Genomic DNA, 15805 nt, shown 5'->3' on the forward strand with positions numbered 1-15805 from the left:
CAGAGAAGGTGGACTCTCAATCTCTCATCCTCTGCAATTCTGCATCTTCACCAAGTTATAGTTCTTACTCCTGCTTCCTCTTTCAAAAGTTTTCTATTGATCTTTTTAAACTCGCTTTCAATTATTTCTTTTCAACTATTTTCTTTTCGGTTTATACTAAAAAAAAATTTTCTTTTGGTTCATATTTTCTCAATGTATTTTTATTCAAAATGATTTTCAAACCAACTGTATCTCCTAGAAAAAGTTTTCACTAAAGATTTCTTTAAATAGCATCGAATTGTTTTTTATAGACTAGACATACAAAGTGTTTGTTTTACCTTTTGAATATCATTCAACAGATTTTTACACTTTTTAAAGTAGAAATGTAGAAGTAACAAAAAGGATAGATTAACGTTCAGTTTCATCCAATGTAAAAACAAACACACGCATAATATCTAACATGTCTATTCAATTTTTTGTTCCTCGTCAAACGTGTCTCTTCGGCGAAGGTTTAGTCATCCAGAAAAATTTTAAGATCCTACACACATGTTCAATTGAAAGATAAAATCTTGAATTTGGAACGGTCCTTCAAGGCAAATTGACCACAACATGGAGGACATCAAAGATTCTCATAGTTTTTTTTTTTTAGCAAAATTTTAGATGCTTTCTTATTTATTTGTAATGTTATACCAATTGTATAGTCTTTTGATGCAACAATCTCGATGAATATTTCTACATCTTATGGATATCTTTTAGTTATTTGGTCTAATCCCTTTGACTCTAATAATTATCTAAGTACTTATGTGCAAGTTTGTCAAACTTGAGAACCTACGCAAACTCATGGAGCTCCTGTAGATTCGACTTGTAGACTCGTAAGAGTCTACCTAATATTAAAAGATGTTATAACAACACATTCAGCAACACCTATAAATCGGAATAGAAGGGATGCAAAAAGTTCGAATAAAATAGCATAAACACAAATAGCAATAACATGGTTGAAGGAGTAAAAATAGAGGAAATGAAGCACCTTTCCAGCGAGAGTTTTCTTGACCTGGCAAAGGTGAATGAACAGTGCTGGACGAGTAGGAAAACATGTGGATGAACAGCTCGTCGAAAACTATAGGGACGACGCTAGAAGCTGCAAGGACGGCATCGGACAGACTGAATGAAGCTAGAAGATGTCGTGGGAGCTTGAATAGAGGCAGATCGAAGAATGCGGACGGAGGGAGAGTGTGGTTTCCTATGCAAAAAGTGAGAGATCGAAGAAAATAGAGAGGAGACTAGAAACCCTCTCTGAAACGACATCATTTTGGACATTTAGGTGGCAAAAAATTAACCTGAAGTTGACTCGTAGACTCGTTCATAGACTCGCGATTTTGAGCGATTCTGCCCGAGTCTAGCCGAATTTGAGCGAGTCTACCAGAAAATGATTCCAGAAGCGAGTTAACTAGTTTTTCTACGCTAGACTCGTAAACTCGTACGATTCTACGAGTTAACTCGCAAGTTTGACAACCATGCTTGCTTGTGTGTATATCTAAGTACATACATGTACTGTGGTATCCCTCAAGCTTCAAATACAACATATATGTTTTGAGAAAAGTGTCTACTATCTCATCAAATCATTAAGGTTTATCATCATAAAAAGAAAAAAAAAAAAGAGAAAATTGTTAAAATTAAGAATGTTAAATGTTCATAAGTTAAAAAAAAATGACAATAATGTAACTTTTATATTTGAATGAAATTATTGTTAAGAGAATTAACAAAATTGTCAAGTGTACAAAACTAGATTGATGACGCCTGAAGAGCAAGATGGTGAAAACTATAGTCTGAAGCATCAAACCGTGGAGCCTTACATTGATCGTTTAAAGAACGTTTGGTGAGATGATTTCCTAAATGCTTATGCTATATTGTTTAAAATTAATTTTGGGACAAATCTACTCAATATATTAATTCCTGGATAGAGCTTTCATACAAAATTTGCTCAATAGATAAAGCAAGTGCACAAGACAATTACAACTCAACGACTCCATGAATAAAATGAAGATTTAGAACATCCCTCTAATCCTAAAACCTCAGTCACAACGTTCATCTTCTCTAAAATCTATACGAGTCATTTACGAAGAAGAATGCCTTGCTATGTATTAAAAAAACTATCGAACATTCCTGTGCCTTCCTTCATTTTCTAAGTTTCATTATATTAATTTCTTGACATTTTGTTCAGCTTTCGAGAATACTTTCAAGTTAACATTGTACATCTCTTGATAGCATTTAAAGTTTTCTTTATTTTATTTTTATAAACAGTGTCAAAATGAGCCTAAATAATTTTCTCGAAGAAAGAATACACAGGTTTAGAAACTGAAATTTTTTTAAATAAAACCTGGATATAAGGAAACAATTTGTATTATCATATTATTTATAGTGAAAAAATTATAATCTATGTAAGCAAGTAGCTCCACATGATTTGAAAATGAAACTCGATAAATCCATTGCATTTTTTTTTTCTCTTTAGTTTCTATGTTACTAATTTAGGGGTAGACTTGTGGGAACTATTGTTATGTATGGCTTAAGTCTCTATATGACATATATTTTTAACTTTAACTAGAGTAGAATGACATCATCGAAAAATTAGATGATAACTTTTATTACCTCACCGTCTTACTACCTTATTTCAAAAATTCTCTTAAATGCTTCCTTTTTATAGAAAACATTTATTTTCTTCTTGCAAAGAAGTTTTGATAATTCATTTCCTTCTGGTGTTTTACTACGAGGTTTCTATTTAGGATGGTTTGGCAATATGAGAAGATAATAGAGGGCCGGATACTAAGAGTTTGTAAAAGATATATATATATATATATATATATATATATATATATATATATATATATATATATATATATATATATATATATATATATATATATATATATATATAGAGAGAGAGAGAGAGAGAGAGAAGATTATAATAATACCGGTGTAACTTTTACTAAATATTATAGCGTTCAATATCTTTATATTAAATGTAAATTTTGTAAATTTAACTATTAGATTGGAAGTTCATATAACTTTATATGTTTATATCAAGTTTTGTTAAAATTCAACGATTTGAAGGTAATTAAAGTGTTTATATTTTAGTATATTTTGAGATGTATATATTACGTCAATTTTGTTTTATAAGAATAAAGTATCAAATCATCTTGGATTAAGATAAAATTTTGTATATATGATCTAAGAGTAAAGAACTTTCAATCTAACGGTTAGATTTACAAAATTAACATTTAATATAAAATTATTAAACGATATAATACTTAATAAAAGTTATGCCAATGTTATTATAACCCTCTTTATTTATATATATATATATATATATATGGTCTTATAATTATATGCAAAACACACTATTAATTTGATCTCTCGAATATTTTTTTTATTAATAAAAATTACAGTGACAATAACAAAATTTAACTTAAGTCATACGTATTATCCTAATTCCCAATTATTAAATCCAAATAGATCTATCAACTATTATTCTCACATTTAACTAGTTTTTAAGTAATAAAATTATATAAATAATTCATAAAGTATTGAAAATTCGTCAATTTAATCCTTACATTGTTATATTTTACAAACGTTAAAGAAACAATTTAAAGGATTTTTCGATATTTGAATAACATGAATTTTAATACTTTTACAGTGTGTTTGGATAAAGTATTTTAATGAGGTAATTCATTTTTTTAAAGAAATTAAAATACTTTACTTTAATTTATGTTGTTTGGATAAAGTATTTTAAAAAGAATTTTAAATCTCTCATTTTATGAAGCATTTCAATTAACTAAAATTAATAGAATTTGAAATTCCACCAAAAAGAGAGGAATTTGAAATTCCTTGGTCTCAGTCTCGCACGCCGCTTCTCTCACGTTCGCGGATGGGTCTCTCACGTTCGGGGTTGGCTCTCTCACTCTCACACTTGCGATTTGGCTTTTCGCTCTCACACTCGTGATCATCTCTAGCGGTTCTTTCTCTTTTCCGATTCACGTTCTCTTGCTCATTCCTGATCTTGATCTCGATTTCTTGCTTGCTCGTACTCGTCATTCTTTTGCGATTTTCGTTCTCCCGCATGCTCATAATCTAGATTTTCCTCTTGCTCGTGATTGTTTAACTTACAATCCTTGATTTCTCCATTTGCTCAGGTTAGTTTTTCTTCTCTTTCAATTTTAGGGTTATATTTTAGTTTTTATTGAATTTGCATTAATCTAGGGTTTTATTTGCAGTTCCATGTTTTATTTCAGTAAATTCATACATTGATTCATTTGTCACAAATTAATATTTCTCTGTTTTGTTACGATATTTGTCTGCAAATGTCAGTGCAGTATCAAAGCAAGCAGGTTGAGGAGGTTACCAGTATATCCTAAAGTATAGAACTTCCATTAATTGGTCCTTCAGTCTCTCTAGAGGTACAATGCAAAACTTGGTTTGTTATGTGTTTTTCCAGTTGTTTTATCCTGATAGATTTTTAGGATCCGGATTATTTAGTTATTATGTTGTAGTTGTTTCTTGTATATTATGGTCGCTGTTACCTTTTTTTTTCTCTCCCTTGAATGGGATATGATAGATTTTGCCATTGAATTATTATTAATTGCTCAAATGTTTTGTTAAATTTATGGTATAGTGTTTTGATTAAAGCATCATTTGGAGCAAGTCCTTGTCTGTTTTTTGTTGACAAATTTTTCCCCCTTCCTATGAGTAATATATGAAACATCCCATCAACTAGTTGTAAGAAAATTGTGCAAGGTCTGTATAATGTAAATTTCTTATCCTTCTAGCTCTAACCATAGCTTTTGACTAGGTTCTGTAAATTTGTGGTTGTGGCTTTACCTTGCTAAATTCTATGTTCACTTCATACAAGTTACTACTAAATACTATGTTGCCTCTACACTATTTATGTGTTGTTAGCATTGGTCTTATTATTTTGTTGTTCTGGAAGTTGAGGGATGACATTTGTTCAATATAAGTGAGAATAAATTGGATTTGTGATATTCTGCAACGAATTTAATCATGTAGCTTTATTTTTATCGTTTGATTATTATGACCATCTTGATAAGAGCCATGTTCTAGGCTTCTAGCGCCTAGTCCATTTCAAATAGAAAACTCACAACTAATGAATATATTTTTAACCGTACTCTTGGGTTGTGGAGCGGTGGTGTGTCTCTATACAGAGCAGGTTGCATCACAATTTAGTGTCATGCTTGGAGTGGAATGAATTGTGGCATTATCGCAGCCATTAATGACTGCTACTCATGCCTTTTGTTTTATCTTATCTGAACCTATTTTCCTACTCACGCCTTTTGAAGGGAAACAGGCACTAGTCTCTTCTCTCTTTGACATGAACCATTTGGCGAACCCATGGCACACTAATAAGATTTTGTGGCCAAACCTACACGCTGTGAAACACTGAAACGTGTTTCTCTATTTTTGGGGTGTGTTATGTTGATGGGAAAGTAGGATCTATGTTTTGTTTGAGATTCTTTCTTTAATGCATTGTTTTTTCTTTATATTACCTTATGTTGTCTCATTTTTGGGGTTGGTGGCTTTGTGCCGCAATCCGGGACTGACATAGTACTATGTCTTGATGTTGATTATTTGTCGGTGGCCTATAGGCATATCTTAATAAATTTTTATACCATTCTTTGACCATCTCCTATTGTATTTATCGGGTTGACTATGTCATTGTTTGTTTGAGTTTTAAAAATGTGAAACTTATTTAAATATTCAGATTGGCTGGTTGTATGATGAGCAGCATATCTTGAGGACCTATTATTAATCTGAGACTTGTGTGCAATTTTTCTAATTCAATGACAGTCATCTTCCATAGACACTTTAGAGAGAAATTCTTGGAAAGGGCTCTACTTTTTGTGATTCTACATGGGGATTTTATATTTTCCAGTGAGCAAAGGAGATGGTTGTTAAACTAATCTTTTGTCAGTGATGCTTAGGTTACCTATTTGATTTGCTACATAGGCTCATCTTTGTTTCCTTTCTTCTCTGGAAAATGTCTATCACCTATTCTTAAGTAAGCTCTATGTTTTACACTTTCCTTGAAAAGACCAGGAAATTCACATTCATAAATTGAACGCCTTATCTTATTAGGTGAGTTGCTTACATGGATATAACAAAGTCATTTACTGAAATAAGAAAATTGTTGGTTATATCTTTTTTTTTTTTACAGTGTTACTCTTATTATAGTTATATCTTTTTCCTTAAGAAAATTATCATTACAAGACAAGAGACCGTTAAGGATCATGGATAGTCAATATCTTTTAGATATTAGTTGTAAAAGGTAGTAGCTATTATTTTTATAATATATTTTTGGCCGTACTTGAATTACATTCTTACCCATCCATGATTCTAGTTTTTGTTTGGAGTTTAGGAAAGAAAACTATCTTCACATAATACTGCTTTCTCACATGTGCAGTCAATCTTTTTTTTAATATTTATTATTATTAATTAGAAGAATGAAGAAAAAAAAAAGTCCACAAGGCCATTGTAAAAAATATAATAATGATTTGATTTATTTTTCAAAATAGGAAAAATCATTCTAGTAGTAGTATTAATAGTCGACTAGTTGTATTGCATTTTATTTGGCAGCTGAAGCTCTTGGATTGCCATTTTTGAGTCCATATCTACAATCAATTGGATCAGATTATAAAGTTAATATGATATCATTTATTAATTACCTATCATTGCTAATATTTGTATATTGAACTATTATGAATTTATATGTAATAGAACTTGACATATATATAATATATTTTGAAATTATTTTATATTTCATTTTAATTATTTTAGATTTTTCTCTCTTATATTAGTTTCACTTGGTGTAGATTGAGAAGAAATGGATGTTAGCCTAGTTAATACCAGAATTACTTCAAGAAAACGTAAAAGAGAAGAGTTCAAGGAGATAACCATATTGGTTGTTGCTTATGTGGTTTATATGGTTATGAGTGTAGTAGCATGGTACCATAAAAATTATTTTGTTAAGGAACCATCCCATAATTGGGAATTGGAGCGGCGTAGTTTTCTTAATCGTCTTTATAGAGGGACGGAAAAAGATTGCATTGAACAGTTAAGGCTCAGTAAGAGTGCATTTTTCAAGTTTTGTACAATTTTACAAGAAAGAGGGGGGTTAGTAAGAACAAGAAATGTTCCAATAACTGAAGCGGTGGCAATGTTTTTACATATTCTTGCTCACAACCTAAAGTACAGAGTAGTGCAGTTTAGTTACTGTAGATCTAAAGAAACAATAAGTAGACAATTTAATAATGTCTTAAGAGCTGTAATGAAAGTGAGTCAGGACTATTTGAAGTTTCATACCTATCTAGAAGCTCCAGGTGAAAACAAATGGAGATGGTTTGAGGTAAGTTTTTCAATTGTAAGGCTAGTCAAACTTAAAAATAAACCTTTTTGAAAAACTAAATATGTGAATAAACTTATGGTCTTTGTAGAAATGTGTTGGAGCACTTGATGGAACACATATTCCGGTAACAGTTTCTTTTGAAGATAGGCCTAAATATCGTAATAGAAAGGGTGATGTCTCTACAAATGTATTAGCCGCTTGTGGTCCAGATTTGAGGTTTATTTATGTGTTACCTGGGTGGGAAGGGTCAGCAGGAGATTCTCGAGTATTACGAGATGGTTTACGTCGTCAAAATAAACTTGAAATTCCAACTGGTAATATATCATGTAAATAGTATTTTATTTATTTTATCTTAGTTCTAGGTTGTGATTTTCATTTTTAAAAATTGTAGGTAAGTACTTTCTTGTGGATGCGGGATATACTAATGGTCCAGGATTTTTAGCACCATATCGAGGAACTAGATATCATCTAAATGAGTGGATTGGAAACACCCCTCAAAATTTCAAGGAGTTATTTAATCTTCGTCATTCAAGTGCACGAAATGCAATCGAAAGGTCTTTTGGAATATTGAAGAAAAGATGGAGTATATTAAGAACTCCTTCATTTTTTGATATAAAGACACAAATTAGAATTATTAATGCTTGCTTTGTGTTACACAATTATATAAGAGACGAGCAACAAATTGATCAACTGTTGGAGGTTCAAGACTTGGAGCTCTTATCTATTGTTGATGAGGAGCTAACCAACCAGCAAATTGAAAGAGTTCAAAACAATGTTATAGACGAGGTTGCAACTATTCAAGTTACTGAGGAATGGACAAGATTTCGAGATACATTAGCAATGAATATGTTTGCTAACTACCAAGTTAGAAGAAACATTGCTTAGGGAGATTTTTTTTTTATTTTTATGTAATTTCTATTGATTAAAGACTTCTTGTTATGTACTTGATGGACTTCTATGTACTAGATTGAAGAAAACTTTGTTTGAAATATTGTCTTTTGATAGCTTCCATTTGTTTACAAAAAAATATTTACATGATCTAGAATTATGCATTAGATTTATCAAGTTAATTTTGTGGGTTGTATATGATATTTTTTATGTGTAGGTTTATAAGTGGTATTAACTTCAATGGAATCATCCAAAGCGAACTTGAAGGGAAAACGAAAGATGACAGAAAGAAGTAACGAGGAAACAAGAAGTTATTTCACATGGAATTTGGAGATGGAACGTGCATTAGCTGATGTATTACAAGATCAAAGAAGTTTGGGCAACAAGAGTGATGGAGCTTGGAAAAGGGTAGCATATAATGCTGCAGCTGTAATGTTAACTACCAACTTCAAAATCCAGGTCACTTGGGAAAATGTAAAAAATCGTATCAAACTTTGGAGATCATGGTATGGCGTTGTTAGTGACATCCTCAGTCAAAGTGGATTTGATTGGGATGGCACAAAACACATGATTACAGTTGACAATGAAAATGCTTGGAATGAGTATGTTAATGTAAGTAATTTTATATTATCATTATTTAAAGCAATGTAATTTTTTTTCCTATTACAGACTTGTTTCTTTTGTTTTCAAGGCCCATAGAGAAGCAAGACAATTCTGTTTCAAGGTGATTGCAAACTGGGATGATATAGTGGACTTGTGTGCTAAAGATAGAGCCACTGGACATGGAGCTGAGACTGCTATGGATGCTGATGAGGTCATGAGCAGAGAAATAAATGAAGGGGAATTAGGTTTAGAGGGTGCTAGTGATACCATATATTTAGATGAACCTGGCTCTACTACTCAAAGAAGGGGTCAATCTTCAGCTTCTACTAGCACACAATCTCAAAGGAGAAAGACAGGAGAAAAAGATGGAATAGCTAATTCGTTGAAAGAAGTGGCTGAATCATTAAAGCGACTTGTTCAAGCATTTGATATTACGATTGATGAAGATGCTTTTATTCAAGAAGTGTTAGCTGAAGCAGCTTTGATACCAAACCTTAATCAACATCAATGGGCCAAAGCTGTTAAATGGTTATCTGACACTCCAAAACAGTTAGCAATTGTGAAAGCTCTTCCAATTGAAAAAAAAGGGGCCTTATATTTTAACACACATTTCTTGATGTAATTTTTTTTTTCATAACTTCTTAATTTTAATTAATTTGATTAGTTATTGCAAGTTAGCTTTCTAACTTTTTCATGTATTTTGTATGTTTCAGGTTTGGAGCTTTTATGCATTCCATGAATATTTGGATTTTATCATCAGGTCAGTTAGTTATTTGACTTGATTTCTGACCATTTTTTAAATCCAATTTGTAAACTAATCTAAACCATTATTTAATGTTTAAGTTTTGCATCACGTTCCATGTGGCTTTTCATTATTTTTAGACAACACTCATGCTTAACATATTATTGTAGTTTATCATATATTATATACTTGTGTAAATTTAAAGTGTGATAACAAAAGAAGTATTGTTATTTGAGTTTTGATCCTTGGTCTTATTATTATTGTTATTTTTTTTATTCTTTTGTAGGCATTGCTTCTATGAGGAGGAGAAAATCTTTGGACTTGAAGTGATCTTGATATCTTCGACAAACTATCTTTTATTTTTGTTATTTTAATATGGACATAAAATACATTTGAAATTTCATTAGTATTTGGTTTAAATTTGTATGAGATATTATGATTTTGAACCACCTATGCTCAAAGTTAAAGATTCTTATTATTTTTTTCTTAGTTTAAAATAGATTTATTTCGTATCATGAATCAATGTACATTAATTGTTTTACATATGTTAATGGTGTTTTGAAGTTTTTAAATATGTTGTGAATTTAAAATATTTTTAAAATTTATAAAGAAAAAATTGATTAAATATAATGTCTAATACTATTTTTGAATTAATTAAAATTTTCTAATATTAAAATCAATTTCCAATTATTAAATATATTTTAATATAATTTAATATTAAAACTTTAATTTTTTAATAAATATTTAAAAATAAAATTATACTTGATAGAATTTGAAATACTTTATCCAAACAAGATAATTGAAATATAAGATATTGAAAAATGCTCTATCCAAACAAAATATTTGAAAAAGGAAGGGAATTCAATTGAGAATAATTCAAATTCTAAGAATTTGAAATTCCTTGAATTTTAGAAATGATTTATCCAAACACAACATAAAGATTATTTGGATAATTTTATTAGGTACTATATAATAGAAAAGATAATGCTTTAGGACCAAACTGTTTATTATTAGTGAAGTTATTAAAAAGGTCTTCTGTCTAAATGACGGCTCTGTAAGGACTTAGAGCCTGAGCCAGAGGATTACATTAATGGAAAAAGACTTTTATGTTTGCAGTGATAACCATACCTTCCAATTCTTAAATAATGCGGCAAAAAATAAAAAATGAACCTCAGAATAAAAGGGTGTCCTAAGGCAACTGATTAGGGTGTGTTTGTTTTGTAATTATGTTTAATGTAACGAGAAAAGTAACTCCCCACAACTCCCCCAATTGCTTTAGCTTTTTTTTAACAAAAGGTCCATTCAACAAATGTTGAAGGGTTTTCCAAACACACTTAGAATACTAGGCTACCTTCCCCTGGTTGGCACATTGGTGCTGTTTAAATTCAAAGGCCTTTCCTGTCTGTTTTGAACCTCTGCAACGTAACACTAACAGGGTTTCCTCAACTGGTAGCCCACGACTGTCATTAAGAGAAAAAGCACCCAGGATGTGTTTGAATACCCATTATCACACATTTAAACTGAAATGCATGTCTCTAGGTAGAACAAAAATTCAAACACGCACCTAGTAGCACATGAACATAGTAAAGACGCAAAAACAAGTCGATAACTAAAAGAATATATGAATTTTTTTCCATTTCAACATGGGAAAGAATTGTAAATGTATCTGACAAATCCCCGAATAGGATTGTAATTACATTTCACTACCACAGAACAATAGATTGCTAAGAAACCAAGCAGTCCAAAGCTCTTGCACCAATCCTTGACTAAATTAGATTTAATAACAAACAAAATGTATCCCACAAGCCAGACCTACGCCTCATCCCCCTTGCACCACTTCACCAGCTACCACCTAACACTGACAAAAATACTTCAAACTGCATGTTTAGAGGGGCGAAATCCTTGGAACTTCAACAGGGAACTTGTCAATCTCGTCCATCCAAGGGTTCTTCTCCTTGGCAGGATTGATGGTCCTGAGCGCCTTCCACACTGCACTGTTGCACTTGAATCCAGACCCAAATGCTATCTGCCATGTTCTGTCACCCCTCCTGATCCTCCCTTTGGCTTCTGTATAAGCCAATTCATACCAAAGAGAACTGCTGGAGGTGTTTCCAAAACGGTAAAGCGTCATCCTTGATGGCTCCATATGCCAAGTGGACAACTGCAAGTTCTTCTCCAGCTCATCTAACACAGCTCTGCCACCGGCATGGATGCAAAAGTGCTCAAAAGCCAGCTTGAAATCTGGAATATAAGGCTTGATCTTCATCTTGAAAAGCTTCTTCCCAACCAATGTGGCGAAGAACAAGAGCTGTTCAGACATTGGAAGGACAAGAGGCCCCAATGTGGTGATGTTGGTTTTCAAAGCATCACCTGCAACTGCCATCAAATCTTTTGACAAAGTAACACCAATCTTGCCATTGGAATCTTCCTCTTGGATGACGCAGCCAAAGCACTTGTCATCAGAAGCCTTATTAGTGCGAACGGTGTGAACCAGCCTGTATTTGGATATTCTACTATCACAGCTTTTGTTAGAAAGCAGAACTGCAGCCCCTCCCATACGGAACAAACAATTGGAAACAAGCTTGGATCGGTCATTCCCAGGGTACCAATTCAAAGTGATGTTTTCCATGCTAACAATCAGTGCATAGGAATTGGGGTGGACTTGGAGAAGGTCCTTAGCAAGATCAATTGAAATCAGACCTGCACTGCATCCCATCCCACCAAGGTTGAGGCTCTTTATGTTCCCCCTGAGCTTATAATGATTGATAATCATTGCTGAAAGCGATGGCGTGGGGCAAAAGAGACTGCAATTCACAATCAGAATTCCAATGTCCTTAGGCTTCACAGTAGTCTTAGCAAACAGCTCATCAATTGCACCAAACATAACAAGCTCGGCCTCTTTTCTTGCCTCTGCCATTGAAGGGTTGGGAGGATTGTTGAGAACAGCTTCTGGAAAGTAAGTGTCCTCCCCAAGGCCTGCCCTCTCTAGAATCTTCCTCTGGAATTCAAGAGTTTCCTCTGTGAAAAAACCACTCTTCCGAGACTGGTCCATGAATATCTTCTTTGAGCATTTGCGAGCTTCTTCGGGCTTGTAGCATGAGAAATTGACAAGGTACACTGGTCGAGGACGAGTCATAATATATAGGGTCGACAAGAATACAATGAGAGTGGAGCAAAGAATAACGGATATCAAATTGTATTGTAGGTGGTCCCAAATGTCATGAAGATCTTCGGGGGAGAAGGATGAGAGCTGCACTGCAACCAGCACCACCAGAGGGGAAAGAAAGAGGTACATGCCATGTGTGATAAGGTAATGATAACCAAGCTTCACATACTTCAATTTCACGGACTTCTTGAAGTCTGGAAGGTTCCGTGATGATGGTGGCATCAACGGTGTGTCTGGTTTTGTCTCTGCCATTTTTTTCCTGTTCAAATAAATACATTTGGCTATATAAGATAACTTGATATGATCAAATTGAGCATTTACGCATAGATACAGGAGAAGCAGTTTCATAGCTTACACATTACAATGATACGATACAATAAAGTCCCCAAAACAATCCTTTTCAGATATCAATTCTTGCTTGAAAAAATGGTTTCTTTCTCTAATTTATGAAAATATGAGACTGACATGAGCCTTAATGCATATATATACAGGTGAAGCAGTTTCATAGATTAGAAATTACAATGAATCGATATGATAAAGTCCCTGAAATAATCCTTTTCAGCTCTCAAATTTTGCTTAAGAAAAAGGTTACTTTCTCTAATTTATGAAAATATGAGACTGACATGAGCATTTATGCATATAAATACAGGGTAAGCAATTTCATAGAGGACAAAACTTATTACCCGAAATACATATTTCAGGATAAAACTTCAGTTCTGATTGAAGAATAATATCAACACAACTTATAATAGTGTACCTAAGTTTTGTCCTTTCATATATTTCAAATTATAATGTAAGGATTGGATTAAAGTCCCAAAAGTAATCCTTTTCAGCTATCATTTTTTGCTTGAAAAAAAGGTTGCTTTCTCTAATTTATTAAAGAATAAAACTTAGTTACAGTTTCTTAGGTGTGTCATATAATATGTATTTTTATTTAATACATGTCTCATTAATATATATATATATATAACTCCATTTCGGATGGAAGACCAACATCAACACAACCTATAGTACCATAGCTAAGTTTTCTCCTTTTATACATAACAAATTATAACGTAAAGATACAATAAAGTCCCAAAAGCAATCCTTTTCAGGTATCAATTTTTGCTTAAAAAAGGGTAGTTTACTCTAATTTATGAAAACATGAGACTGACATGAACATTTATACATACAGATGGTGAAACGATTGTATAACTTAATGATATGACACAGTAAAGTCCCTAGCAACAATTCCGTTGCCTTCACCAAAGTCAACCAAATAGTAAAGGACAAAGCCAAAGCCTAGGTTTTTTTTTTTTTTTTTCAAACATCCTAGTGTAATCAAATTGCTTCTATCTATCCCTCCATTAAATCACGAAGTTCAAAAGGCGTAAACCCAGATCCGAATTTCACACGAAATGGATGTGTACATATTAAACACCATTGTAATAAAAAATAAAAAAAAAAACAGAGGCACTCATTGGCATCAAGAAATCGATATCTCCAAAGCTCGAGTAAACAACGATATTTAGCTAGTAGAAAATAAAAAAAGAGATGAATCTGGCGAGAAAGAATGTACCTTGAAAGGCCAAAGACACCAGAGAAATGGGGAATGTGGGCCGTGAAATGAAGAGAGAGGGGAGATTGGAGAGAGAGAAATAAATAGATTGGAATGAGCGGTGGGAAATGAAAATGTTGGGTGAGAAAGAGAGTGAGGGGCGAAAGGAAAGGGGGAGCAAATAAAATCTGAAAATGAATGGACCTATATATAGGGAGGCATTGGAAAGAAGGGTGCGAGCGAGGGAAGTGAGTTCGAAAGAACGTTGTGAAACAAAACGGCATTGGGGTTGGGAACGCGTAATGATTCATCATCACATTGTTTTTCAAGGGCGGCGCAGTCCTGCTTTGACCGTTGCATCACGCTCGCTCCTCGGCGTTCAATCCAACGGTTCTTCTTCTTTCTCTCCCTCCACCCACTCTTCTACTTGGCCTTCCAATTTTTTAAAAGACAATTTTTTTTTTTTCTTATCTAATATCACATCGATGATTATGTATTTATATTTAAATATAAATTTCATTAATATATATGCACGAAACTTAAATATAATTTATTAAGTTTAAATATGTTTTTAGTCTTTTTTATTTTTAATTTTTTAAATTTAAAATTATTATTTTTAACTTCTATAATTTTCAAAAATTTATTTTAGTCTTCCAGGTCACTAATAATATATTTGAAAATGATTAATTAAGATAGTTATGTAATATCAACTAGATTTAATATGATATTTTTACTAATAAGAACACCAATAGGTAAATTTTATGTAATAATATTTCATAAATTTTTTAACAAAATTTAAATATAAAAATTAAAATAATTTTTTTTGAAATTACAGAGACTAAAAATAATAATTTTAAATTTGAGAGATCAAAAACAAATTTATTTTAAATTTGTAGGACTAAAAACATATTTAAGCTAATTTTTTTTAAATATAGTTGATATTGTTCTCTAATAATTTTATCTACAAGTATATTTAATGTAAATTTCATATATTTATATATATTATCTAGATAAAAATTTTAATTTTGATTAACGAACAATACTAACTTCTTTGATATATATTTACGTATATTATTGAAAAGAGAATAATACCATTCACATTTTAAAAAAGCTACTTTAGATTTGTTTTTTTAAAATTTTATTTTTATTTTATTAGTTATGATTTTGACACTAAAAAATAATTGGGAATCGGGGTGAGCTGGAAATCACATGCACTTGGCCATATTCTTGCCGGGTCTCACTCCACTCTTCTTCTAGAACACCTTCGCTTTTGAGTTTTAATTATTTATTTTTCGAGACAAAAAGACTTCCCAGAGTAAAATAATTTTGATATGAAAGAAATGCAGATATAATATTAATCTAATTTTCTTTGGACTAAAAGACTTCTCGAAGCAAAAAGAGAAAATCTACCAAAAAGAAAAAAAATTTCATGACAACATAAAGAAGCAACTGAATTGGGAAATGTGGAGGATGATGGAA

The 15805-nt window shown here is 32.0% G+C and overlaps 2 protein-coding genes and 1 long non-coding RNA gene across 3 annotated transcripts; 2 read left to right on the forward strand and 1 right to left on the reverse strand.

Annotated features, from left to right (window-relative positions):
* Positions 1-3147: 3147 nt before the first annotated feature.
* Positions 3148-8603, forward strand: LOC145958995 (uncharacterized). Its single transcript, XR_014434593.1, has 3 exons — positions 3148-4166; positions 4347-4430; positions 8496-8603. It is a non-coding gene; the product is annotated as an uncharacterized LOC145958995 (long non-coding RNA).
* Positions 8604-8611: 8 nt separating this feature from the next.
* On the forward strand, positions 8612-10021 carry LOC145958596 (uncharacterized). The gene is made up of 4 exons (XM_083076100.1): positions 8612-8890; positions 8970-9499; positions 9595-9641; positions 9910-10021. The coding sequence occupies exons 1-4, from the start codon at positions 8612-8614 to the stop codon at positions 9951-9953; spliced, it is 900 nt and encodes a 299-aa protein (XP_082932226.1). The 3' UTR covers positions 9954-10021.
* A 1208-nt stretch (positions 10022-11229) lies between these two features.
* LOC109792891 (3-ketoacyl-CoA synthase 11) lies at positions 11230-14658 on the reverse strand. Its single transcript, XM_020352345.3, has 2 exons — positions 14348-14658; positions 11230-13048 (listed from the first exon to the last, which is right to left on the reverse strand). Exons 1-2 carry the CDS (start codon positions 14638-14640, stop codon positions 11509-11511), a joined length of 1833 nt encoding a protein of 610 aa, XP_020207934.2. The 5' UTR covers positions 14641-14658; the 3' UTR covers positions 11230-11508.
* Positions 14659-15805: the final 1147 nt, after the last annotated feature.

The sequence above is a fragment of the Cajanus cajan genome, chromosome 6 (genome assembly GCF_000230855.2).
Source record: "Cajanus cajan strain Asha chromosome 6, NIPB_CcT2T_4, whole genome shotgun sequence".
NCBI lineage: Eukaryota > Viridiplantae > Streptophyta > Magnoliopsida > Fabales > Fabaceae > Cajanus > Cajanus cajan.